The sequence below is a fragment of the Lepisosteus platostomus genome, chromosome 13, assembly GCF_059453375.1.
Source record: "Lepisosteus platostomus isolate fLepPlt1 chromosome 13, fLepPlt1.hap1, whole genome shotgun sequence".
NCBI classification, from domain to species: Eukaryota; Metazoa; Chordata; class Actinopteri; order Semionotiformes; family Lepisosteidae; genus Lepisosteus; species Lepisosteus platostomus.
The window spans coordinates 24,525,659-24,552,163 of NC_142623.1; the positions used below are offsets into that span (position 1 = coordinate 24,525,659).

General features: G+C 38.4%; 1 protein-coding gene across 5 annotated transcripts in view; it reads left to right on the forward strand.

Moving 5' to 3' along the window:
* Nucleotides 1–26,505, forward strand: part of LOC148650222 (adhesion G protein-coupled receptor E3-like) — a 96,671-nt gene that overhangs the window by 30,593 nt on the left and 39,573 nt on the right. For 4 of the 5 annotated variants that reach the window (XR_015926060.1, XM_088603798.1, XM_088603796.1 and 1 more), the window contains 5 exons: nucleotides 8,040–8,183; nucleotides 11,008–11,154; nucleotides 11,729–11,881; nucleotides 24,255–24,386; nucleotides 25,332–25,372. Coding sequence is in view for 4 of the 5 variants with exons in the window: in XM_088603798.1 (XP_088459924.1) it covers nucleotides 8,040–8,183; nucleotides 11,008–11,154; nucleotides 11,729–11,881; nucleotides 24,255–24,386; nucleotides 25,332–25,372 (617 nt within the window). In the remaining variant the exon portion in view is untranslated. The remainder of the gene's footprint in view (nucleotides 1–8,039; nucleotides 8,184–11,007; nucleotides 11,155–11,728; nucleotides 11,882–24,254; nucleotides 24,387–25,331; nucleotides 25,373–26,505) is intronic. The other variant, XM_088603800.1, reaches the window with a different exon arrangement.

A 26,505-nucleotide genomic window follows, 5' to 3' on the forward strand; every position in this document is an offset into this window, starting at 1 on the left:
TAACCCTCTCGATAAGATCTGTTAGTTTTACATGCATATTCTATGTATTAATAAATGTATCCTCGTGTATTAGTACAGATACAGCCATTCAAAATGGGTGAGGTATTTCACGGCATACCGCGACACGCCCACCGGGGTATCACGCGGTATCACGTGTGTCACGTGACTAGCTATCCGGCGTCGCCTTGTAAAACCGCCAGGGGGAGCTTAACCTCTCATGTACAGCATTCGAGCCTTTAATTTTGAACTGTGTATTACAGCATGTTAATCATCAGTCATTCAAATGTTGGTATATTTTATGAAAGCAAGATTGCTCAGTTGGACAAAAGTACACAACCTACCTTTATCAGAAATATTTATGCATCAAAGCCTTTACTGAAGATATTACTAATAGTATTAATAATGGATGACTTTGGACAAGCTGTATACTCAAAGTATAATTTCTTTAGCACATTTGTACAAGCACTTGGAATCTGTCCAGGCCATACTTTGTCAGGCATTTTGTTTTACTTCAACGGGCATAAAAACTTCCTTGCTTTTAACAGGGCGTTTCATAATTTCTAACTACGAAAATGATTTAAAATGCGAAACCTATCATGAAAAGAAAAAAATACACACCAGTATTCCATTTCTCCCTAAACATTGTAAGCTTCGAAGTCTTTAACTAACATGATACCGGAGTCAACAAGCATACTTTTAGAATTTGATTTAAAGGGAATATAATATGGAATCGCGTATCTCTAGAATTTAATAACGGTATGATTATATCCGTGTACTGCGGGAGGGCTGTTTCGCCTGCCTGCTTATGCGAGCTGTCTTGTAGCTTACTGGTCTAGTTGCGTGACTACCAACTGGCAGGTTGTGTGTTCGAATCCAGCTGGTGCTGGACCTTTCAGTTTTATTTATTTATTTTTTAATCGCGTAACATAAACATATTACCGTATGCAAACTGTACTGTATACAATATGTATATGTATATTTAATGTCTTAACTGTGCCCGTTTAAGTATTGAATATTCATATCTAATTTTACCACTGAAGGGAAATCTTAACATAAACATACAGTATATGGCTGGTCTCGGTACTTTAAAGAAAAAAATACACACCAGTATTCCATTTCTCCCTAAACATTGTAAGCTTCGAATGAAACCACTAAATAAAGACATAAATATAGAAATCTTAAGATTTGTTTTATTTAATGTTGGTAGCAGGATGAACTGTCAGAGTGTATATTTTGTCGCAAAGTTGCTACAAGATGTTAACAGTGAAAAAGGTATTTAGAAATGAGTTATTTCAAGATGAAAAAGAAAACATACACGAAACATGGTTTCATTACGACCAGAATCGGTCTTGAGATATTTTTAACTTTTTTTAAGTACTGCTCACGTATATGTTTCTAGGTTTATATTATGCATTTCATACGGTCAAATTACTTTTGAGCAACTAATAAGAAGCGCGAAACGGTATGCGTTTTAGTTTCGTTTTGTGCTGGAACCCGTGGATTGATTAGAGATATCAAGTACATACAAGTCATTTTTTAAATGTTGTAGTTCGTCTTGAAAAAATGTTACGAGTACATCATCTATCAACAATTACACAGGTTCTGTTTCCATATTGCGGATTTTGGTTAGGTACAGTATTATCAAATCCAGTGGCGCTGTGTGTTACTTTACTGATTCCCAATCTGTGATTGAAACCTGTAAAACTGGTTTAATTCGTCACAGCCAGCACTCTTCAGGTGTGAGGGTCTTCTGGTCAGAATGAAACGCTAAAATGTTTGTGTATATTCTAATGGTAGTGGGGGCAGGGTGTGTGGGAACAGGTTTGTTCTTCACACCTGAAACATTTTCTCTGAAAGGATTTTCTTAGCAGTTTAACCGATCTTGTTACAGCATGTTACAGTTTACTATTATTAACCATATTAATTTTAAGTGCTTAATGTAAAATCTTGTAAAAATATATTTTCATTGTTCAAATATACATTAAGTCTGACTATCATATAATAAGTTAAATACAAAACTAAAGAAAAAATAGGGTTAAATATAATTCAAAATATTTTGCTAACAATGTTAACTGTTTATGAATAATAAAATGTATTAACTAAGGAGTAGGATGGCACAGTTGTTAGCATGTTTTTTGTTTTGTTTCTTTTTCATAAATACAACAGTAGTACCTGATGTCTCAGCGCCTTTCAAAATTAAATTATGCATGCAAACCTGTGAACTAGAAAGATAACTAAGATATCCATCCATTTATAATGGTGGCAAAGTGGTTAGCATTGCTATCTTGGAGCACTGGGGTCCTAGATTCAATTCCTGCCATCCTGTGTGTGTGGGGTTTGCATGTTCTCTCTGGGTTACATGGTTTTTCTCCGTATGTGTGATATGACTCCCTCTCGCACTCCAAAACATACTGGTAAGTTAATTGGTTTATGGGAAAACTGGCCCTGGTGTGTGTGTGTTTGTGTCTGTCTGTCCTGTGATGGACTGGCGCTATGTCCAGGGTGTATTCTGCCTTGTGTCCGTTGCTTACTGGGATAGGCTCCAAATCCTCAGTACTGGATAAAGAGATTAGAAATAGATGGACTATACACAGTGTTAGAAACCCACTATGAAATGGCAGCATCTCACTGAGAATAAAATATTTTATAGTGCTGGCCTTTCCACCTCTCTTGCACATCAGTATCCATACCTAGTTATTTAAACAAATTACCTCTAATTATAAACATCTTAATATGCTGGCTCTGTGGATCCGCATCAGCTATGTTTGCCCATTCCTTCAATTCATGTGCATCCAACACAAAGTTCAATACTAGTAACTGCACAAAATCTAAAATACAATCCTCATTTCAGTATCTATGTAAACATATAGTCTGTTAACTTCATCATCTTCATCAAAAGTATGCCTAACCCCATTAGGAAGTGTTCTTGTTATCAGTGTATTCCTTAGCTTTCCCAAAATTATCTTCTTCTTACCAACATCTCTAGTCTTTTATCCTGCAATAACTCAGCCAACACTTAAATCCCCAAAAGCTGCTTGTGTTAATTTCTTTAAATCACAAATATCATGTGTAAATACTGGCCATTTAATACTCTGCATTGTGGGATAATAGTTTATTTTAAAGGGAACTAGAGAAACTAAGAACTAGAGAAATTAAGAAAGGCTTTTTTTTCCTAGAATTAATAAATGCACATCCTGTTCACTGGGGAAATTAAATCCACACTGAGCAATCTTCAATATGTTCAGAATATGACAGCGAGAATCCTATCAGGGATGCATTACACCTGTTTTCAAGTCCTTGCACTGGTTACCTATCAGGTTTCGAGTCAACTTCAAATTCCTCATCCTCATTCTGTACCTACAGTATATGGCTTATTATCTGTCTACTCCCCCACCTTTGTCTGTCTGACTCTGGTCTTCTAGCTGTCCTCAAGAACATATACATTCTGTGGGTGACAGGGTCTTCTCCAGCTGCACCCCAGAGCTCTCAATTTGTATTCCCAGTGATATCAGTCACGTACCCTGAGTGCATTTAAATCTAACCTCAGAACCTTTCTTTTCAGAAGACTTAGTGTCTGTATCTGCTTCATTTTCTAATTTTGGTCGCACCTCTAACTGCTTGTCTTTCTTATATGTATTTACTTTGTAATCTGTGGTCCTTTTATCTGTTTTTACATCTACCATATTGCTTTGAGATGCCACCTTTAATGGTAATATATAAAATAAAGTTTTTTATTATTGTTATAGGGAAACATGATCAGATTTTCCCTGGTTCAGAAAAAAAGATCTAAAGTATACTAGTTTGTCACTCTTCTCATTCCCTTTGCTAAATGACTTTTCATACTAATCTGATCAATCTAACTGCCAGTTTTCTGTGCTTTCTCTATCCTGCTAGATTTGCAATTATTCTGAAAATTTTCATCTTGAAATAACTCATTTCTAAATACCCTTTTCACTGTTAACATCTTGCAGCAACCCTGCGACAAAATATACACTTAGCTCAACCTGACAGTTCATCCTGCTACCAACATTAAATAAAACAAATCTTAAGATTTCTATATTTATGTCTTTATTTAGTGGTTTCATTAGTGACAAAGGCTAAACTTTCTTGGAAAAATGTCTTTTATGTGTTGCGGAAAAAACTGACTTGCTTTAACAAAATATGTTTACAAGTCCTTTCACCTGGCAGTTTACCTAAATGCCCAACTATCTGAGAAGCCCTCCATGAAACCATAGTTGCTATTAATTCATTTAGGGCTCACTGACAGAATTGCTGTTTTTTATGCATGCTAATTTCTGATTCCTCACTCTGTTTCATGTTTATAGATAAGACTATTGATCGCGAAGGGAAATTGATGTACATGTTTACATGTTCTTTTGTAACATAGACCTTTTTGTGATTTTTTTGTATATCTAAGCAAGTGTTCCTGCATCCCTCTTCTGCACTATAGGCATGGCTTTTATTCTGTTTGCTCCATTTCTAAAACGTTTTGCTCATGTGCATTTTTGTATTTTTTTACACCTCTAGCACTTTAACGTCCTGAATTTTCATTTGCCTTAATTTGTAGAATGAATTTGAGTTTTAGCCTTAAAAATCTTAAGTTTTCACTATCTTTTGTTTCTTGTCCTACAACTGTTATTATTGATCACCATGACTTCATTCAGCCTTTCCTGAACGTCTATGACAGGCAGAGAGAGTGCTGTTTCTGGTGCGATCTTTTGCAGCTGACATTTCACTGTTTTAAACGAACAAGAAATTAGATTGCTCATAAATCACTTATTCTATATAAATACAGCGTAATTGCCCTCCGAAAATCCTCTTTTTCTTGTTCGTTTTAGAGACCTTGATCGAAACTGATTTTAGATGTCAGAAAGGATTTATTTTCTCTGTATTTCCTACATTGCTTTGTCGAGATTTTAACTTTATTTTTAGGCTCAGATTTCAACTATAAATCATACACTAATTAATAGCAGTAAATACTGATGTTTTGCTCCCTCTTACCACAAAAATATATATGTTTTGTAGCTGGGATGAACTTTATTTCGTACGCGTAGCTACTGCGATTTGGACACGAAGCGGTTAAAGATGGCGGCAAATCAGGCACCCAGAGAGAGGGGGGGGGGCGTCTTCTCGCCTCCATAACTAAAATGCCAAATAGGAGTGGCTTAAGCGACATACACAGTCGTGTAACTGACAGTTTGAGGTAGCCTATCGTGTAAATTTCGTTTTGTTGCTGATAGGTTAAGCTTTCGAAACTCTGCCCCAAAGTCATGTGACTGATTTTTCGCCCTGTTTCGTTGGTTAAACGCAATGATCACAAGCACCACCATGGTAACTGGGATGTGTAGTTTTTAATTCAGTTTGAATTATAACTGTACGTACTGTCTTCATATTTGGCCAGGGCTTTAAAGAGAAGGCGCGCCAAAAAATTTCGCTGCCGTCGTCTCCGCTTTAAAGGTACCCCCGTGCTGGAAGAATTTGACCTCGGAACGTTTGCCCAGCGTACTTAAACTTAATATGGTCAGTAACGGTAAACAGTAACATGGTAAGAAGGAGCACGTACAAACGTTTTCGAAATAACCACATGTAAGACTCTGATCCTAAAAATGTTTAGGGAGAAAGTGGAATACTGGTGTGTATTTTTTCTTTAAACTACCAATACCAGCCATATACAGTCTGTAACGTAGGGATTTCTATATGTCTTTATTTAGTGTTTACATTAGCGACAAAGGCTAAACTTTTAGCTTCAGTAACGTGTACATATCTCCCCTTTTTATAAAACGACTTGGTTGAAAACTGTTCCAGAGCCACTGTTGTTTCATCAGTGAAAAGTACATCATGAAATGCCTCTCCCTGTTCAATCCACTGGAAAAAGAAAAGGAGCATAAAGCTTCTGATGGTCATAAACGATATTCATTTAGGAGCAGCATCAGAGGTATGTTTTTAACTGCACTGCATTGGAGAGAATACCATAGTGTGTTTTTTTTTTTACTCCCTGGCGGAAACTGGCTTCCAGAAGAATCAGTATGGCTCAGAGATTAAATAAAACTTCACAGACATTAACGAAGAGCATAACGCGTGTACTGTATACACTGCAAGTACAACCCAACTCTCTGCAGGAGTGCTGGCTGTGACGAATTGAACCGGTTTCACGGGTATTTTCAAAGTAGGAGGCGAGATTTCCAGCGAAAGACACCCCCCCCCCCTCAAAAACCCAGTAAATACAGTACTTACTAGTTAAAGGCTAGGCTCCCGACTACGGCGAAAGGAACCCTTCTTTCATTAGAAGACAATGAACATATTTTAGCCCTGAATGAATTAATAGCAAACATAGTTTACATAAAAGACATTTTTCCAAGAAAGTTTAGCCTTTGTCACTAATAAAACCACTAAATAAAGACATATATAGAAAAATCTTAAGATTTTTAAAATACATGACTTTGCTAAAATTTATTTGAAAATAAAAACAATTACAACCGCCAGGGGAGAGAGAGAACAGGGGAGGGATGTTGGTTTTGCATAAGGGGCGGGGCTATGGAAAGTAGGTATGTTTGGGAATGTGTAGTTACATGTTCTGGCTGTTTGTGAATTATCGTTGTTGAGTTTGGAGTGTTGAGGTATTGATTTTGTGTAATGCTTTATGTTGAAAATTGAGGTGGATTTTGTTTATGATAAACAGGATAAACTGGGATGGGAGGAAGGTTTGGTTTTGCATAAGGGGGGGGATTATGATAATTGGAGGACTTGCGAGTGTAAAATGGTTTGATTATTTGATTTTGTATTGTGGTTGTTATCTATGTTTTTGGTTGGTATTATGTTTATATGGTTGTTTTTGTTGGTTGGTTGTTATTATGGTTATTAATAATACGATCTATAGTTGAAATCTGAGCCTAAATAAAAAGAAAAAGCAAGTGATTAGGTTTATGAGCAATCTAATTACTTATTCGTTTAAAAAGCTATATAAAATAAAGTTTATTATTAATTTGCTGGACAGAGCGGTGAACATTATTATGCATAAGACAAAGATAACGATCCTGATCAGTTTAGAAATCTGTGTACGCTGTAAGGTTTTTATTTCTTAAACTTTTAAAATACACGTTTAGAATTGAAAGAAATCCTCTTCCTGGTATAGCAAACCAGCACGTCTTTTTTCTCCAATCAGAGGGGTGTCAGATGGTGTCAGCCAATCACCATTCTGCGTTGGGTAGCAACGGGTGACTGTTCTCAGGCGGAAGATGTAAACAGCTTAATGTTCGTGTTAAATATTTTTTTTTAATTAAAATTCATTCTATACAGCAATCGCATATTTGGGTACCGTTTCATAAAACTTTCATGTTTGAAATGTTTAGGGAGAAATGGAAGACTGGTGTGTATTTTTTCTTTAAACTACCAAGACCAGCCATACACAGTACAGTTTACATACATACAGTAATGTTTTAAATTAATATCGTTTATGACCTTCAGATGCGTTATGCTCCTCTTCTTTTTATGCTCAGCTACTAAAATTTCCCTTTAGTGGTAAAATCCATATAAATATTCAAAACTAAGCGGATTAAAATGTGCACAGTAAAGACATTAAATGATTCAATCTTTGCACTACCAACCAATGCACCACGAGTGCCCCTGTCGGTCATTTTGGCCAGCCAATCACTTGCCCTGCGGTATGCTCCGGTGCCCCGCGGTGGCTTGTGGGTAGGTTACCGTACCGCGGGTTTTTACCGCGCATTTTGAATGGCTGCATCTGTACCTGTGTGTGTGCGTTGTTTGAGTTATGTCGCATGGTTGGATTCTAAAGCCATCAAAAGAATTAATTTTGTGATTTACTGCTACAATTAATAATTGTTCCAGTAAATGCCCAAACCCTACAGAACTGGTGCCTTCAAAGAGCCACACTACATTACATTTTGGCTATGGCAACATTACACTACTCAGGTGAGCCCTGGTAGAGAATGCAGGTGTCCAGGAAAATGCTGTTTGATATTATGATTGTGTTCATAAAACAGCTGCTCTCTTATCTGTTGTTTCTTTTTTATTTGCAGATATTGATGAGTGTGCCTCTGGGATCTGTCCTTATAATTCACTTTGCTTTAATACAATTGGAAGTTACTACTGTCAGTGTAAGCCTGGTTTCAGACCAACATCTTCACTTGACATATTCACAGAATCATCTCAGACCTGTGGAGGTAAGAGTTCTGGAATCACTAAACATAAGAATGGTTACAACTGAGATGAGACCATCAGTAGAGATAAAGAGCTAGAAGTAGATAGAGAGGTACAGGAGTTTATTGCCATATGTACAGTTACAGTGGAATTTTAATTTGCGCTGATCTACTGTACTGTGTATGGACAGTACACAGTACAGCAGACAACACAATACCACTGACAACACCACACAATGTAGACAGTACATTACAAACATAATAAAAAATTAAACAGAACAATAAATATGTTGTGGAGAACAATAAACATGTAAGAGTGAGAAAAAAAACACGGTAGACCATGTGAAAAGTGCATAGTACAGATGTGCATTGAGTCTGAGGCATTGCAGTTAGCTCTTGAGGATGCGTACTGCAGTAGGATAGAAACTGTTCTTGAGTCTAGTGGTCTGTGTTTTAATAGTGCGGTACCACTTGCCAAGGTGCAAAGGTGAGAACAGTTTGTGGCCGCGATGGTTGAGATCCTGAATGACGGATTGGGCTTTTTTGCAGCAGCAAATCTCACAGATTGATGGTAAATCACATCCATAAAATTCTGTGCCATTACCACAATCCTTTGTTTTGTCATCCATGGTAATATTGCTGTACAACACAGTGATATCACTAAAGTTCATGAGAAGCTGTTTCCCCATACCAAATTTCTTTAAGCACCGCAGAAAGTGCAGGTGCTGTTGTGTGTTTTTAAACTGGCTACAGTGTTGTGAGATCAAGCCAAGTCGGTGGAGAACAAGGGGAACCTGAAGCAGCTGGCAGTTTTTTTTGTTTTGTTGACATACAGGGTAAATTTTCACCGCCTAAGGTCAGCCTGTCATGAAATCCACTATCCAGTTGTGGATAGAGTTACAGTACATAAGCCCAGATTCATGAGTTTTTGGAACCGGCTTGGTGGGAACAATTGGTTAAAGGCCTTGCCGTAATCTATAAACAGCATCCTAAAATAGGTGCCCCACCTGTCTAAATGTTCTAGGGCAGTATAAGTAGTCCTAGTGATATAGCCTCATCAACTGACCTATTCAGGCACTAAGCAAATTGAAGTGGGTCTGGGATAGTGCAATTTATATATGACAATACTAGGCTTTCCAGGCATTTCATGACCACTGAAGTGAGTGCCAGTGGGCAGTAAGCGTTTAAACAAGTTGGCTTGGTCTTCTTGGGCAGTGGCACAATTTTAGTTTGTAGCAAATGTCTTTGTTCATCCAGGGCTCCTGATTGAGATATATTCAGATCCTCCTGGTAGGAACATATCTGTCCACACAGTAGTTGACGTAGGATGTGACCACCTCTGTATACTCATTTAGATCAGTGGAAGAATCTTTTAATACACATTAATCAGACATTAGTTAGTCTGCGAGTAGTTTATTGAGCCAAGGATCTTGTTCAGTTGTTTTTTGAAGAAAATTAATGTACCTGCTTCAAAAACATATTCCCACATATATTTTTTAAAGAAGTGAGATTGGATATTGTTCTGTCATTTCTTCCCTTATTTTTCATTGTTAGAGTGTTCCTTGTCAGAGAAATTAAATCATCTCTGATAGGCCCTACCATAAACTAGGTTGGTCCACACACACAAAATCTCACAATGGCCAATATAGTAAAGCCCACAAGGTTTAACTGCAGACTTTTTCCTGAAAACAAAATATAATTCTAGATGCTGAAGGTATGATACCATCTCAACCAACACCAACTTGTGATGCTGTACTGTACCTTAAAAACAAGAACCCAGCTCATTTTTGTTGGTTAACTCATTGGTTACTCATGTCTCTCCAACTAAACTCTCAATCTGAATTTTCCTACCACACCAGGACTTAAACTTCTCCATGGCGCCAGGACAAATGAGTGAGTCAGTAAGGTGCAGAATTCTGTCCAAGATATTCTTTTTACAACAGAAGAAAGCTTGTGTTTATGAGCCCACTGTTATATTTGCCCAATCAACAAAATTAGACAGTTGGACTCTTTGTGAACACCCTAAATGTCCGAGCATATTCAGAACCGAGCCATAACTGGGACAAAACAAAGTCTCCCATCTGTCTGTCTTGGGGCTAGACCCCAAGAAATTAGGTTTCTCTTCTAAGATGAGAAAAGAAGAAGCCGTAAGGCATGAGAGAAAAATATTTTTAAAATTCTCCAAGGGTTTTAAAAATGGAAAGAGAGCACCTTAGCTGGAAAGCCAATGGTGTGGTTCTAGGCCGAGCAAACAGGATTACCATGATAATGTAATATAGGGCTCTTAATTAGAAGCTCAGGTGGTGCTGATGAGACATTCTCATACAACAATCAGGGAGTAAAGAACAATTAGCAGGCTGTTTTGGTGGTATTAGAGGCACTTTAGTGGTGAGCAAGGGAAGATTCCTTCCACTGTGTCACACAGTAAATAAATATTTTCCACATTCTACAGTTTAGCAGAATAGCTGTGAGAAAACTCTCCTCTTTCATTAGGACTACACTATTGTCTGGCTGCTCACAATTAGAAATGACTGCATTTACATCACTACTTAAATATTATTCTCTATAAGTTTAAGTTACTGTAGATACAAAGATACACATCTTGCCCAGAAAATCAATCTAATTCACCTTTTAATTATTTAATAATTTCAGTATTTTTACAAGATTTGACTGTTGAATAAACCTTTCAAATATTTTGTTTCATTGCTGCACCTGACTCACCAGACAGTAGCCCTTTCCAAGTAGAAAACCTGAAAAAAGTCTGAATTTTTTTAGAAGTTTGCACTATTGTTTTGTGCAATTTGAATAATGGTTGTGCTAAGTGACGAATGTCATCAACATTTTACAGATGTTGATGAGTGTTCTTTGATTGGGTACTGCCCTAAGAATTCAGTTTGCTTCAATATAAATGGAAGTTACTACTGTCAGTGCAAGACCGGGTTCAGATCAACATCCAGGACAACCAATTTTACAAGTGTCAGTGAAAAATGCACGGGTAAGATACCTGGAATCTATAACAATGATCTTTCCTTCCCTATAAAGTTTTAATTGTCAAAGTACTGCTTCCATTTTCATTGGTCTCTCGTCAGTACTCTGAAGAATTCAAATACTATATATTTCCATGTTGCAGTGTAGGAAACCTCATGTTTCATGTTGCAGTCTTGGAAACCTAACTCAGTCCCTAGTCCCTTCATAGTCCTTGTCATTGTAGGGTTGTGTAATTGTTCAGTGATTTTCTGTTTAATTATTTTCAGTTCAATTGTATTTTATGTTAAACTTTCCCATCTGAAAGGACTTTACAGAAGGAAAAGAACAAGCTGTAATGGTGTGGCCATTGTCAGCTAAATATAGATATAGATGATCTCACAAGTACAGGGTTTGTTTACAGGACATGTAATGATGTAAAGAAAAGCAAATTAATAGTCTTTCAGTTTCAAATAACACCCTAGTTCCTTTGCATTATGACACAATTGTCTTAGTTTCACTGGATCTTGTACTTTATTTTTATACTTTAATTTATAGTTTATTACTTTGTCTTTTGAAACATTTTTCTTCCTGTTCTCCTACAGATGTCAATGAGTGTCGAGAAAACATAATGATTTGTGGTGTGAATACAATATGTTCAAACACAATTGGAAAGTACTTCTGCACATGTAAACCAGGATACAAATCAATTAGTGGTGAAGAAAACTTCAACACAACTAATAATGTGTTATGTGAAGGTAGTGGTCATTGTTTATTTCACAGCATTGGGGCACATTCTCAGGTTTACATCAGAATATTGGAATGGCTCATTCAATCCAATGAGCCTGGATGTTACTGGAAAAATAGCAACATGTATTACAGAAAATAGAAACAGAAACTCTGTTCCATCTAGAAAATTTACAGTGAGCAATAAAACCTAATCTACATGTCTTTTGGAAGTGGGAAGAAATCAAACATTACATTTCTCCATGTGCTCTGGTTTCTCAATTCAAATCAAGATACTGTACTTTTACTCATTGGTCACACCAATAAAGCATCTTAAATTGAATTGAGAAACCAGAGCACATGGTGAAATCTAATGTAAACACCACACTGACAGTCATGACAAAATTGGATTGAACTGAAAACCTTGTAGACAGTAATTTACCATACAGTTACTCAGAAATTGATTTCTTACTTATTTTTTATATCCTGATGCATACAAGGAACACAACACTCTGGTGTAATGGATAACACAATATATTAATACTGTAAATTCTGTATATTGAACACAGACGTCATCGATTGTATAGTATATGACAGTGGAGAAACCCTATTACTCAAATATATATTAGAATATAGAATACATTACCAGTGGTGTGTGTGAAGACAACAGTTTGACAAGGCCTCAGTCTTCTCCATACGAGCAATGGTGTGACCTAGAAGCCCATTAGAGTTCTGACAAAAAAGCAGAGCAAAGAAAGTAAGATGTGCAGTACTTCGAAGCTGTGATTGGTTGTAACATCACCAGGTGTAGTGTCTTTCTCTGTTTCTCCAACCTCCAGGTTCTTCTTTGGTTGATCAACTGTAGGGTGATTGGTCTTGACCTCAGACCCAGGATCATATTAAAAAAGCTCTCGTTTGGTGTGTTCTAGACTGAGATATGTTATATTATATTAGAAACATATATTATATTATATGTTATATTTATATTAGAAATTGGATACTTCAAAAGGGAGGTTGAGAATTGATGCAATTTATGATGTTCTTCCCAGTGTTACAGACTCTGGTGATGCTGTTCAAGGAAGTTAAAAGATTTATATTAGAAATGTTTAAGATGTCTCAATTCTCAGGAAGTGAAAGCAAAGGCACTCACCCATACTAAATTAGTGTTACTAATACAAAAATCAACTATGTATGCAAAATGTACCCAACAACCTAAATTAACCCAATACAAAAAAAATTCACACAAATACACAAGTGAACTACGAATACCAATAAAGGAAAACGAGAGCAGACACAAGTAACAGGGTACAAAAGAACACAGAGCTTGATACAATACGTCTGGGCAAGGTAATGGCTAAAAAAGAATAAACACAAACAAATGAAAGTATGAGGAGACGAAAACAAACCAACAAAGCTTAAGCTATATGAAAACACACACAGACGAAGCAAAAGTGAAACAAAACCGAAGCTAAGCCGAGCGGGACCAAAGTCAAACAAAAGGCCCCTTTGAAACCTCCAAGTTATATACTGAATAAGCTGCACTCTGATTGGATGAGAAGCTGATTGATGATGGTGTAATACGAGAACAATGGTGTAATGATGAACCAATGGGGGAGGGAAAACAATCAAAGTTAGGAAGTGTGGAACATAGCAACAAAAACACACATGGACCACACACTGGGACGTAACAAGTAGCAGAGTATTGAATAAGATAGAGAAGACACATACAGTAGCTAAAAGAGAGGCAGCAATATGAAAGATGGAATTGTCCAGTTAAGATCTTTCCAGTATTTACTATTAAGAAGGAAGCAGCAGTGAACAGACCAGTTAACCAGGAAAGAGATTTGCTGGCAACAGAAGTGGGAGAGAACACATCTGTAGCAAAGCTTTTGGCACTGTTGTAACAGAAGAGTTCTTGCTCCGGGTAGAGTGGAAACAGATAGGCTTTATTGTATGCATACAAGGAACACCTCAATAGTAGGGATGTTCAAAGAATACAAAGCAAGCAGTTACCTTTATACAGATGCAGCCATTCAAAATGGGTGAGGTATTTCGCGGCATACCCCGGTGGGCGTGTCACAGTATCACGCGGTATCACGCGTGTCACGTGTGTCACGTGACTAACTATCCGGCGTCGCCTTGTAAAACCGCCAGGGGGAGCTTAACCTCTCATGTACAGCATTTGAGCCTTTAATTTTGAACTGTGTATTACAGCATGTTAATCATCAGTCATTAAAATGTTGGTATATATTATGAAAGCAAGATTGCTCAGTTGGACAGAAGTACACAACCTACCTTTATCAGAAATATTTATGCATCAAAGCCTTTACTGAAGATATTACTAATAGTATTAATAATGGATGACTTTGGACAAGCTGTATACTCAAAGTATAATTTCTTTAGCACATTTGTACAAGCACTTGGAATCTGTCCAAGCCATACTTTGTCAGGCATTTTGTTTTACTTCAACGGGGCATAAAAACTTCCTTGCTTTTAACAGGGCGTTTCATAATTTCTAGCTACGAAAATGATTTAAAATGCGACACCTATCATTCAACTAGAGCTTAAAATATCACAAGGAAAAATACACACCGGTATTCCATTTCTCCCTAAACATTGTAAGCTTCGAAGTCTTTAACTAACGTGATACCGGAGTCAACAAGCATACTTTTAGAATTTGATTAAAAGGGAATATAATATGGAATCGCGTATCTAAAGAATTTAATAACGGTATGATTATATCCGTGTACTGCGGCAGGTCTGTGTAGGGCTGTTTCGCCTGCCTGATCATGCGAGCTGTCTTGTAGCCTACTGGTCTAGGTGCGTGACTACCAACTGGCAGGTTGTGTGTTCGAATCCAGCTGGTGCTGGACTTTTATTTTAATAAACATTTCTTCGAAAAAATAGGTAAGCGATATTATGGACAATCAATTGACTTTTATATTTCAAAATATCGCAACATGATCGATATTTGCGATATTTTGAATATATCTTCCCTTCTGACAGCGGTTCCTGCTTCTATTGTGTGTGTGTGTGCAACAGTAAATTTTTATAGAGAAATGGAGGCTGGACAGTATGCGTTACAATATAAACATTTATATTGATTTAAATCGTGTTCTGATTTAAATCGCAAACGCGTGTTTAATTATGTGTTTTTTAATCATGATCAGGCTAATGCATTTCTACATTTTCTGTATGAACCAGCTTAGAGGTTCATACAGAAAGACAGCTTGTGTTTAAATTGAGTGTAAGGTAATTTATGCTTCTAAAGTCATGGTCAGTATTGTTGTACTGTGCTGTACTGTGTCACATTATTTTATAGCATTTTTATTGCGTTATTAAATCCGGTGGCGCTGTGTTAGTTTCCTGACTCACATTATTTAAACTGCGACACTGATCATTCATCTCTAAATAAACTTTATTTTATATAGCGTTTTAAGCGAATAGGTAATTAGATTGCTCATAAACCTAATCACTTTTTCTACATTAACACAGCGTGATTGCTCTCTGAAAAATGCTTTTCCTTTATTTTTAAAGTAGGCTCAGATTTCAACTATAGATCGTATTATTATAAACTTTCTTGGAAAAATGTATTTTATGTAAACCATGTTTGCTATTAATTCATTTAGGGCTAAAATACGTTCATTGTCTTCTAATCGAGTCGAGTTGACATTGGAAGCCTGCCACACCCGGACCGTTAAACCAACGCATTAGCACGTCAAAGCCCATTGAGCCAGTATTGGCTTTAGTATCCCCCCCTTCTCCCCTCAATTCAATTCAATTCAAGGTGTTTTATTTGCATGACAGATGGGTACAAGCAGTGTTGGGTACTGTATGTATATTGTAACGCTTACGGCAGACAGGCACTGTGTAGGAGCCGACGCACTAGAGCAGCGCCTGCAATTTTTATATTTATAACTTAGTTTTTAAAATTAGTCAAGCAATACGAAGCATCTCCTTTTACTTAGTGCCTGAGCATACTGCAACGCGTGTGAAGCCCATAAACGATATTAATTTTGGAACTTAAACATACAGTATATGGCTGGTCTCGGTACTTTAAAGAAAACATACACACCAGTATTCCATTACTCCCTAAACATTTTAAGCATCGAAGTCTTTAACTAACGCGATACCGGAGTCAACAAGCATACTTTTAGAATTTGATTAAAAGGGAATATAATATGGAATCGCGTATCTCCAGAATTTTAAGACCAGACAATCGCAAACTCGTTTTCAATAAAATTATTTTATTCATTCAGCAGTTTGTGAGAGGGACATCCAGCAGGGAGAGACACACACACCGGTTTTCATTGACAACATTGTTTTTTTTTCAATTCCTCTTGTCTAATATGAATGTTTTGTTTGTGGACAGACTGTTAGACAAGAGGAAAAGACCGCCTCCTCCTACGAAGCATTTCGTTGATCCGATCACGAATTCTTTTCCAGTCGTACGCAGCAAGGGTTGAGAATCTCCGATTCACCATCGTACTAATGGTTTCCCGGAGATTGCAAGGCAAGGCACTTTTGCCTCTGGACCCATCGAAATTTACAGACGTGGTCCACCCCCAGTAAATTTCAAAAGTCACAAGATTTCGAAACACGAGGGCGGCGTAGCGGTCGGCTCTTGCTTTCCCGTCTATGCCGATGCACTGCAAGTACAACCCCCCCTCCATCTCCTGGGTGATGGGTAGCAGTTGGACATCTGGGAGAATTATTCGTCCCACTGGCATCTGTGAATTCCGCTGTGCTTCCTGGGGGGAGATAGCCGGCGGGGACAGCATCAACAGATTCCTGCGCGGTGGTGAACTGAGAGGCCGGGATGGAGTGTCCTGAGGCGGTGTGTGCTCTGCGGGGGGCAGAGCTTCCGCCAGGCATTGCAACCTGCGCGGCGGGGAGAGGCACTTTTCGGGAGACAGCTGCTCAACTGTTTGACTGCTGGAACATACTGTCTCCTTCCTCTGCATTTTCAGGAGTGTCTCTAGCCTCCCAATCCTCCCCAGTAATGCATCGTACTGCTCCCGCTGCTGCCGAAATGTCTCCATACAGGTGCTGCTTCTACAGGTTGGCACCCTGGCCAGTGGCCGAGAGCAGAGACCCACAGCCTGTGGCAAAATAACATAATTCATGTAAGAAATAAAGTCACACAGTAGTATTCATCAGTCGCGGAACAGAAGTCAAAATAAACTTTTCTTTTTTTCCGTCTTACCGCTTTCTTTTTTACTGTCCTGGTGGTAGATCGTTTCGCCCGTGCGGTGTTTTCTTGAAGAACAGGCTACGAAGAAATAATTGAATTTAAAATTCAAAACGGCAATAATACCTTGTAATATGCGCTGTAATCGCGTATTTCAGATGAAGTCTGCTGTATTTGCTTACCCTTCGCTCTTTGGAAGCTGGGGCGGCAGAAGCACCCCGTCTCTTCCCGTAAAAGGCCTTGGTCTCCATATGGTACTATGGTCGCTGTAGTGCAGGTTCGCAGTTTTTTTTTTTGTGATGGGAGCTCACCCAATCCCTTGGTGTCTTTTATGCTATATTCACATGTACGGCTAGAGTGTGTTCATTGTCTTCCAATGAAAGGCGGGTGCCTTTTGCCGAAGTCGGGAGACATTGGGGGCTTGCCACACCCGGACTGTTAAACCAACGCATTAGCACGTCAAAGCGCATTGAGGACCCGGGCGCAATAGTTGTTTTGTCCCTTGATTTACTGATCTGCATTAATTAAATCTTGTCAGTCAGGTCTTTTTTTCTCTTTTTCAATTGTCGTTTACACATGCACGACTTTAAAAGCTAGCAAGACAGGTTTCGATTCACATTAGCTGGCGAGCCTTGTTAAAAAAAACAATGACAATGTAACATGCCACTGTTTGTTCATGAACAAAGTTATACTGAGATTTCCTTAGATACGCGATTAAAAAATTAATAAAAATTTGAATCTCCTGCGGAACACATTCCATAAGAATCAGCGGTTCTACAACATATATCGCCTTTAAAGGTGGCTTCTCAAAACGCTTTACGGGATAAAAACAACCAGAACAGCAGCAACAACAATATTGTATTTCATTGCACTTTGAAAATTGCATTTGAGCACGGTTTTTGACTTTTTTTAAATTGCATTTTGGGCGCGGACAGCACATACAAGGGTTAATGAACTGCGCCAAGAAATTTAAAATAGTTTTCTTTAGGTGTGAGGGTAGGAGTGGACCGCAGCAGGCATAATCAGCAAACCAGGAAAACAAAGAACAGGACAGGTGAGATGTGTATCCAGAAAGCGAGTGATCAGAAAAAGGAAATGGTGTTACGCCCAGGTTTTCGACCCAATTGTTTTAACTTGCTAATGCATCAGACACATTTCCTGGCGTATTGTGTTTTAAATAAAATAGGAGTGTCTTTCCCTGGCATTAGCTCATCGGTATGATGTAAGTTTTATCTGTAAGGGGACGGACGCTTTGGTAAGGGGACGGACAATGACCAAAATCACGAAGACTCTCTCACACCAAATAATGAAGATGAAAAGAAATGGGAAGTCAACACGGGACATTGTACAGCAGTTGGCTTCGATGGACATCTTCGTTTCTGAAAGCACAGTGAGACGGCATTATAAAGGGGAGAGGAGGCAAAGAGAATCTAAACCGAGGACGATTCAAAGGTAAATAAATTTCTAAAAATACCTTTCTTGCATGAAAATACAACTACGCACATTATTTTTAAAACTAACTGCTGATCTCTTTTTTTTTTCAAGTCCTATTGTGCGAGCTATCGACAAACTGACCGATGAAAATGATGAGCTACCGGCGATGCAAGTCCAAAGACGGCTATGGGCTGACCTCGGTGCGAATATAAGCCCGACATCGATAAGAAGAGTACGCAGGAGGCTTGGATGGAGATACAGAAAAACCAACACATGCCCCATGATAAGGCTAAAAAACAAAGAGGAAAGACTCAAGCAAGCGCTCCAATGGATTGAACAGGGGGAGGCATTTCAGGATGTACTTTTTACCGACGAAACAACAGTGGCTCTGGAACAGTTTTCAACAATGGCATTTTGCAAAAAGGGGAGACATGTGGACAAGCCAAAGCCCAAGCATCCACTGAAGGTTCACGTCTGGGGGGGTATATCTAGAAGAGGCCCGGGACCACTTCTTATTTTCGAAGGAATTATGGACCGTGTATTCTTCGAGGAAGTCGTGGTCACACAGCATGCTTCCCCATATATCAGGGAGCAATTTGGATCAAGGCACCGTCTCTTTCAAGACAACGATCCGAAACACACAGCAGCAAGGGCGAGGCTTATAGCAGAAGGAGTGAACTGGGTGAAAACTCCAGCCGAATCCCCAGATCTAAATCCGATAGAAATGGTTTGGCATTCGTTGAAAGACTACATTCGGAAAACCGCTAAGCCCGTCACAAAGCAGGAACTGATCGATGCGATCTATAAATTCTGGGAGGAAGAACTGACCGAACAAAATTGTAACAATTTTATTAACAGGCTGTTTCGTGTTCTTCCTAGGATTGTTGACCGGGGCGGGGGACATTCGGGAATGTAAGTCAGAGAAAGACAGTCTCACGTTCGATAATTTCGATAATCGTGTTTCGAAATCTTGTGACTTTTGAAATTTACTGGGGGTGGACCACGTCTGTAAATTTCGATGGGTCCAGAGGCAAAAGTGCCTTGCCTTGCAATCTCCGGGAAACCATTAGTACGATGGTGAATCGGAGATTCTCAACCCTTGCTGCGTACGACTGGAAAAGAATTCGTGATCGGATCAACGAAATGCTTCGTAGGAGGAGGCGGTCTTTTCCTCTTGTTTAACAGTCTGTCCACAAACAAAACATTCCTGTTAGACAAGAGGAATTGAAAAAAAAACAATGTTGTCAATGAAAACCGATGTGTGTGTCTCTCCCTGCTGGATGTCCCTCTCACAAACTGCTGAATGAATAAAATAATTTTATTGAAAACGAGTTTGCGATTGTCTGGTCTTTAAATTCTGGAGATACGCGATTCCATATTATATTCCCTTTTAATCAAACTCTAAAAGTATGCTTGTTGACTCCGGTATCGCGTTAGTTAAAGACTTCGATGCTTAAAATGTTTAGGGAGAAATGGAATACTGGTGTGTATGTTTTCTTTAAAGTACCGAGACCAGCCATATACTGTATGTTTAAGTTCCAAAATTAATATCGTTTATGGGCTTCACACGCGTTGCAGTATGCTCAGGCACTAAGTAAAAGGAGATGCTTCGTATTGCTTGACTAATTTTAAAAACTAAGTTATAAATGCAGGCGCTGCTCTGGTGCGTCGGCTCCTACACAGTGCCTGTCTGCCGTAAGCGTTACAATATACATACCCAACACTGCTTGTACCCATCTGTCATGCAAATAAAACACCTTGAATTGAATTGAATTGAGGGGAGAAGGGAGGGATACTAAAGCCAATACTGGCTCAATGGGCTTTGACGTGCTAATGCGTTGGTTTAACAGTCCGGGTGTGGCAGGCTTCCAATGTCAACTCGACTCGATTGGAAGACAATGAACGTATTTTAGCCCTAAATGAATTAATAGCAAACATGGTTTACATAAAATACATTTTTCCAAGAAAGTTTATAATAATACGATCTATAGTTGAAATCTGAGCCTACTTTAAAAATAAAGGAAAAGCATTTTCAGAGAGCAATCACGCTGTGTTTATGTAGAACAAGCGATTAGGTTTATGAGCAATCTAATTACCTATTCGCTTAAAACGCTATATAAAATAAAGTTTATTTAGAGATGAATGATCAGTGTCGTAGTTTAAATAATGTGAGTCAGGAAACTAACACAGCGCCACCGGATTTAATAACGCAATAAAAACGCTATAAAATAATGTGACACAGTACAGCACAGTACAATAATACTGACCATGACTTTAGAAGCATAAATTACCTTACTCTCAATTTAAACACAAGCTGTCTTTCTGTATGAACCTCTAAGCTGGTTCATACAGAAAATGTAGAAATGCATTAGCCTGATTATGATTAAAAACACATAATTAAACACGCGTTTGCGATTTAAATCAGAACACGATTTAAATCAATATAAATGTTTATATTGTAACGCATACTGTCCAGCCTCCATTTCTCTATAAAAATTTACTGTTGCACACACACACACAATAGAAGCAGGAACCGCTGTCAGAAGGGAAGATATGTTCAAAATATCGCAAATATCGATCATGTTGCGATATTTTGAAATATAAAAGTCAATTGATTGTCCATAATCTCGCTTACCTATTTTTTCGAAGAAATGTTTGTTAAAATAAAAGTCCAGCACCAGCTGGATTCGAACACACAACCTGCTAGCTGGTAGTCACGCACCTAGACCAGTAGGCTACAAGACAGCTCGCATGATCAGGCAGGCGAAACAGCCCTACACAGCCCTGCCGCAGTACACGGATATAATCATACCGTTATTAAATTCTTTAGATACGCGATTCCATATTATATTCCCTTTTAATCAAATTCTAAAAGTATGCTTGTTGACTCCGGTATCACGTTAGTTAAAGACTTCGAAGCTTACAATGTTTAGGGAGAAATGGAATACTGGTGTGTATTTTTTTCTTTAAAGTACCAAGACCAGCTATATACTGTATGTTTATGTTCCAAAATTAATATCGTTTATGGCCTTCACACGCGTTACAGTATGCTCCTCTTCTTTTTATGCTCAGCTACTAAGATTTCCCTTCAGTGGTAAAATTCAATATCTACAACGGGCACAGTAAAGACGTTTACAGTAAGTCTTTCTACGACAGACCAACGGACCACGAGTGCCCCTGTCGGTCAACCAATCACGCACCGCGGTACCCCGTGTCATCATACCTGCGGTACGTGTCTGTACCGCTCACTTTGAATGGCTGCATCTGTACATACCCAACACTGCTTGTACCCATCTGTCATGCAAATAAAACACCTTGAATTGAATTGAATTGAGGGGAGAGGGGGGGAATACTAAAGCCAATACTGGCTCAATACCCTCAATGGGCTTTGACGTGCTAATGCATTGGTTTAACAGTCCGGGTGTGGCAGGCTTCCAATGTCAACTCGACTCGATTGGAAGACAATGTATGTATTTTAGCCCTAAATGAATTAATAGCAAACATGGTTTACATAAAATACATTTTTCCAAGAAAGTTTATAATAATACGATCTATAGTTGAAATCTGAGCCTACTTTAAAAATAAAGGAAAAGCAGTTTCAGAGAGCAATCACGCTGTGTTTATGTAGAAAAAGCGATAAGGTTTATGAGCAATCGAATTACCTATTCGCTTAAAACGCTATATAAAATAAAGTTTATTTAGAGATGAATGATCAGTGTCGCAGTTTAAATAATTTTTGTAGGAGGGCTTGGACAGATTCCAAGTGCATTTTTGCAATTTACGTTGCATTGTCCAATGTTCTGTTGTAATACAGGCTAGAATACAGTTACAGTAGTCTAAGCTTTATCAGCCTATTTAAAATAATTTTTTTGAATCCCCGGTGGGACACACTCCATAGGAATCAGCGCTTTTATACAGTATATCGCCTTTAAACACATATATTTAAACACGCGTTTATGATTTAAATCAAAACGCGATTCAAATCAATATAAATGTATATTTTGTAACGCATAGGTGACTATTCATTGTTATTAAAAAGACTTAAATTCGATCATGTCGTGATATTTAGAAATATAAATTTGTTTGGTGCGAGTGAGGTTTTATTTAATCTCTGACCAAGGGAAACATTTCATTTTTTCAAAGAAATGTTTGTTAAAAAATAAAGTCATAGTTCCATGGGATTCAATCACAGACCATGTGACATGGGAGTCAGGAAACTAACATACAGCGCCACCGGATTTAATAACGCAATAAAAACACTATAAAATAATGTGACTAGGCACAGAAAAAGTTTACAGCACAGTACAATAATAAATGCTGACCATGACTTTAGAAGCATAAATTACCTTACACTCAATTTAAACACAAGCTGTCTTTCTGTATGAACCTCTAAGCTGGTTCATACAGAAAATGTATAAATGCATTAGCCTGATTATGATTAAAAAACACATAATTAAACACGCGTTTGCGATTTAAATCAGAACACGATTTAAATCAATATAAATGTTTATATTGTAACACATACTGTCCAGCCTCCATTTCTCTATAAAAATTTACTCTGTTGCACACACACACACAATAGAAGCAGGAACCGCTGTCAGAAGGGAAGATATGTTCAAAATATCGCAAATATCGATCATGTTGCGATATTTTGAAATATAAAAGTAAATTGATTGTCCATAATATCGCTATTCTATTTTTTCGAAGAAATGTTTGTTAAAAGAAAAGTCCAGCACCAGCTGGATTCGAACAACCTGCTAGTTGGTAGTCACGCACCTAGACCAGTAGGCTACAAGGCAGCTCGCATGAACAGGCAGGCGAAACAGCCCTACACAGCCCTGTCGCAGCACACGAATATAATCATACCGTTATTAAATTCTTTAGATACGCGATTCCATATTATATTCCCTTTTAATCAAATTCTAAAAGTATGCTTGTTGACTCCGGTATCACGTTAGTTAAAGACTTCGAAGCTTACAATGTTTAGGGAGAAATGGAATACTGGTGTGTATTTTTTTCTTTAAAGTACCAAGACCAGCTATATACTGTATGTTTATGTTCCAAAATTAATATCGTTTATGGCCTTCACACGCGTTACAGTATGCTCCTATTCTTTTTATGCTCAGCTACTAAGATTTCCCTTCAGTGGTAAAATTCAATATCTACAACGGGCACAGTAAAGACGTTTTCTACGACAGACCAACGGACCACGAGTGCCCCTGTCGGTCAACCAATCACGCACCGTGGTACCCCGCGTCATCTTACGTCATGATACGCGACACCGCAGCCAATTACCTGCGGTACGTGTCTGTACCGCTCACTTTGAATGGCTGCATCTGTATTTCAGAGATAGTCAAAATTCCACAGGATTAACCAGGAGTTTCATCAGCACCCTCTTTTATGTTGCTTCATAACCTGAGAGACATAAAATTAAAAACTGCCTGAAAGTAGGCAGGTCTGTCCAGTCTGTTAACACTACCTTATTCTCTCTGCATGTGTCTACTGTAATTGTACATTGAGATATAAAAACACATAACTGGTAATCCCAATTTAAATTGATATACAATATCTATATATAAACTATAATAATTTGAAAAGGTAAATTTTGAGTTCTTGCCATTGTATTGGATGATACTGACAGACAAAATAGAAAATTATCCTGTAAAATTGCAATAGTACAATTTTGCTTTTTAGCTGGTATGTACAGTAAACAACATGTACTAAGCAGATAAATGGATCATAGCCCACAGTGGTTAAAAGATTATCTGTATCTGTTGTAGATGTTAATGAGTGTGAAGAGGATCAAGGAATCTGTGGCAGCAATGCCACCTGTAGGAACACAGATGGCAGCTACAGGTGTGACTGTCACCTAGGGTTCAGCAACAGGGGAAATTCCACAGGACACTGCTCAGGTGAGGACTGAAAAATGCTGATGGATGGAGAAAATGTGACTTGATGTGATTGTGTTCATAAAGCTCAATGAGTATATACAGTAGTCTGAGGCATTAGGAACCATGTGTCAGTGCTGTCTACAGGAGTAGAGGAACATTTTATTTTATCTTAGTTTTAGAATTTCATTTAAAAAGGTGTGGATCTTTTGTTATTACCATAGAAATAAAAACAAAACTAAACAAAACACAAGCCACTATTATTTAAGCTTCTTTGCACCTCTGCCAATTTTAATTGATAATCTGATAAATAATAATAAAATCTGATCCTATTTAAAATGTTTATGATCATCATCAAGAGCATATATATTATAATCATATGATGGCACATGGAATATGTGATTTATGTGCTTTGTTGTTAAAACCTACAAAACAGAATTTTAAATATTATTTACTGCTTTTAATATAAATATTCAACTCTGATATTGAAAAAGAAAATGCTTTGTAATCAAAGTTCAAGTAAATACAATATGTAGAATGAATCTAGCTCTGATTAAATGGAAAAGGTATTTAAAAAAAACATAGCCACAGTTTGTAATTGACTGCTGAATGAACCTACAGCAGCTTAGGATCCTGATGCACCCTGATGAGAAGACAGCTGAAAAACTGGGGAGAGCTGATGGTAGGCAGCAGTGCAGTGTAGAGTGGAATTAATTACCTGTCTGAGAACAATAGTAAGTACTTCAAGTGGTGTTGACAACCCTTCTGACAATTTTGCCATGGAAATGGGCAGTTTGTATAATTGATTCGGTGATTGAACAACGTCCGTGGTGATACAGGAACTTGAAACAGTACTTATGGGCGCAAGCATTAAATTATTTTCAAGAAAACAACAGAAATGAAGAATGCAAAAATAAAACTAAAACCTATAAAAAATATTCTAAATTGAAATGTTTAATTTCTTTGCAGGATTTCAAAAAGTTACAGACTGTACAGCACTTTTAAAAGAGGTAAGTTCTAATGCAATGTGGAATGAAATGAAATGTTAATTTGTTATTAATAAGTCATATTCCACACTGTACACCTGTATTGAGACTGTTATGACACAGCAAGGTACTGCAGACAGCAGTGGAGGAGTACAGGCTGAACAGTGAGATCAGGGGCTATAATGCTGCTGTGTGCAGCAGATGACTGTGGAGGGCTATTGGCCAGAACCCAAGTGTGTGAGTTTGTGGCTTTTCAGGTAATTTCAGAAATGAAAGAGAAGGCTCAGCCAGAGATTGCTGGAAGCAGCCAAAGGCTCATCAGAGTGGAGTGACGTAGAAAAAAAGCACTGAATGTCTGGAAGCACCCCAAGGTGAACGATGCAAGCTCTCATAAGCTAAATGTCAGGATCAGTCAAATACAAAATGAACTGATCCTCATAGAGAGCTCAATGTCAGAGCACTTCCAGAGTGGTGTGTTGGGAATAATAGCTTGGAAGGCTGAACCAAGAGGCATCCAGCATGAGTCCTCAGCTCCATGAGAAATCTGTTATAACAGAGACACAATACTTTTGGAAGTTACACTTTTCCGAATTGTGTTTTAATTTTTTTCTGGATCTACTGCAGAGTATTGGTCACACTAAACAAGCTGTATTCTATGCTTAAGAATTGTGTCATGGATAGTGCCAGCTAGTAGACCCAGACAAGATCCCCCGGTCCCCCTGCAGCACAGATCGTTGTAGCGCCTCTGCTGTACCCCCACCTGAGTCAGGCGGCTTCGGGCGAAGCTGTGTACTCGCAGCATCCACTGCTGCAGTTCCCACTCGTAATCCAGCCCGGCTGGCTGTGCCAGTACTCCTCCTGACGGCGAATCAAATCCTAAATCCACTGGGGTGCGCAGTTCCCGGCCTAGCATGAGCAAGGCCGGGGTGCACCCGGTGGACTCCTGCACAGCAGTCCGGTAGGCCCAGAGGGTGAGGGGTAAGTGGCGGTTCCAGTCCCACTGTGGCGAGTTGAGTGGAGAGTGTCCGGTTAAAACACTCCACCAACCCGTTGCTCTGGGGATGCAGCGAGGTGGTCCACGTTTTCTAAATCCCCAGGTGCTGGCACACCACAATGAACACCCGGGACTCGACAAACATCCTCTCCTGCAGGGCATT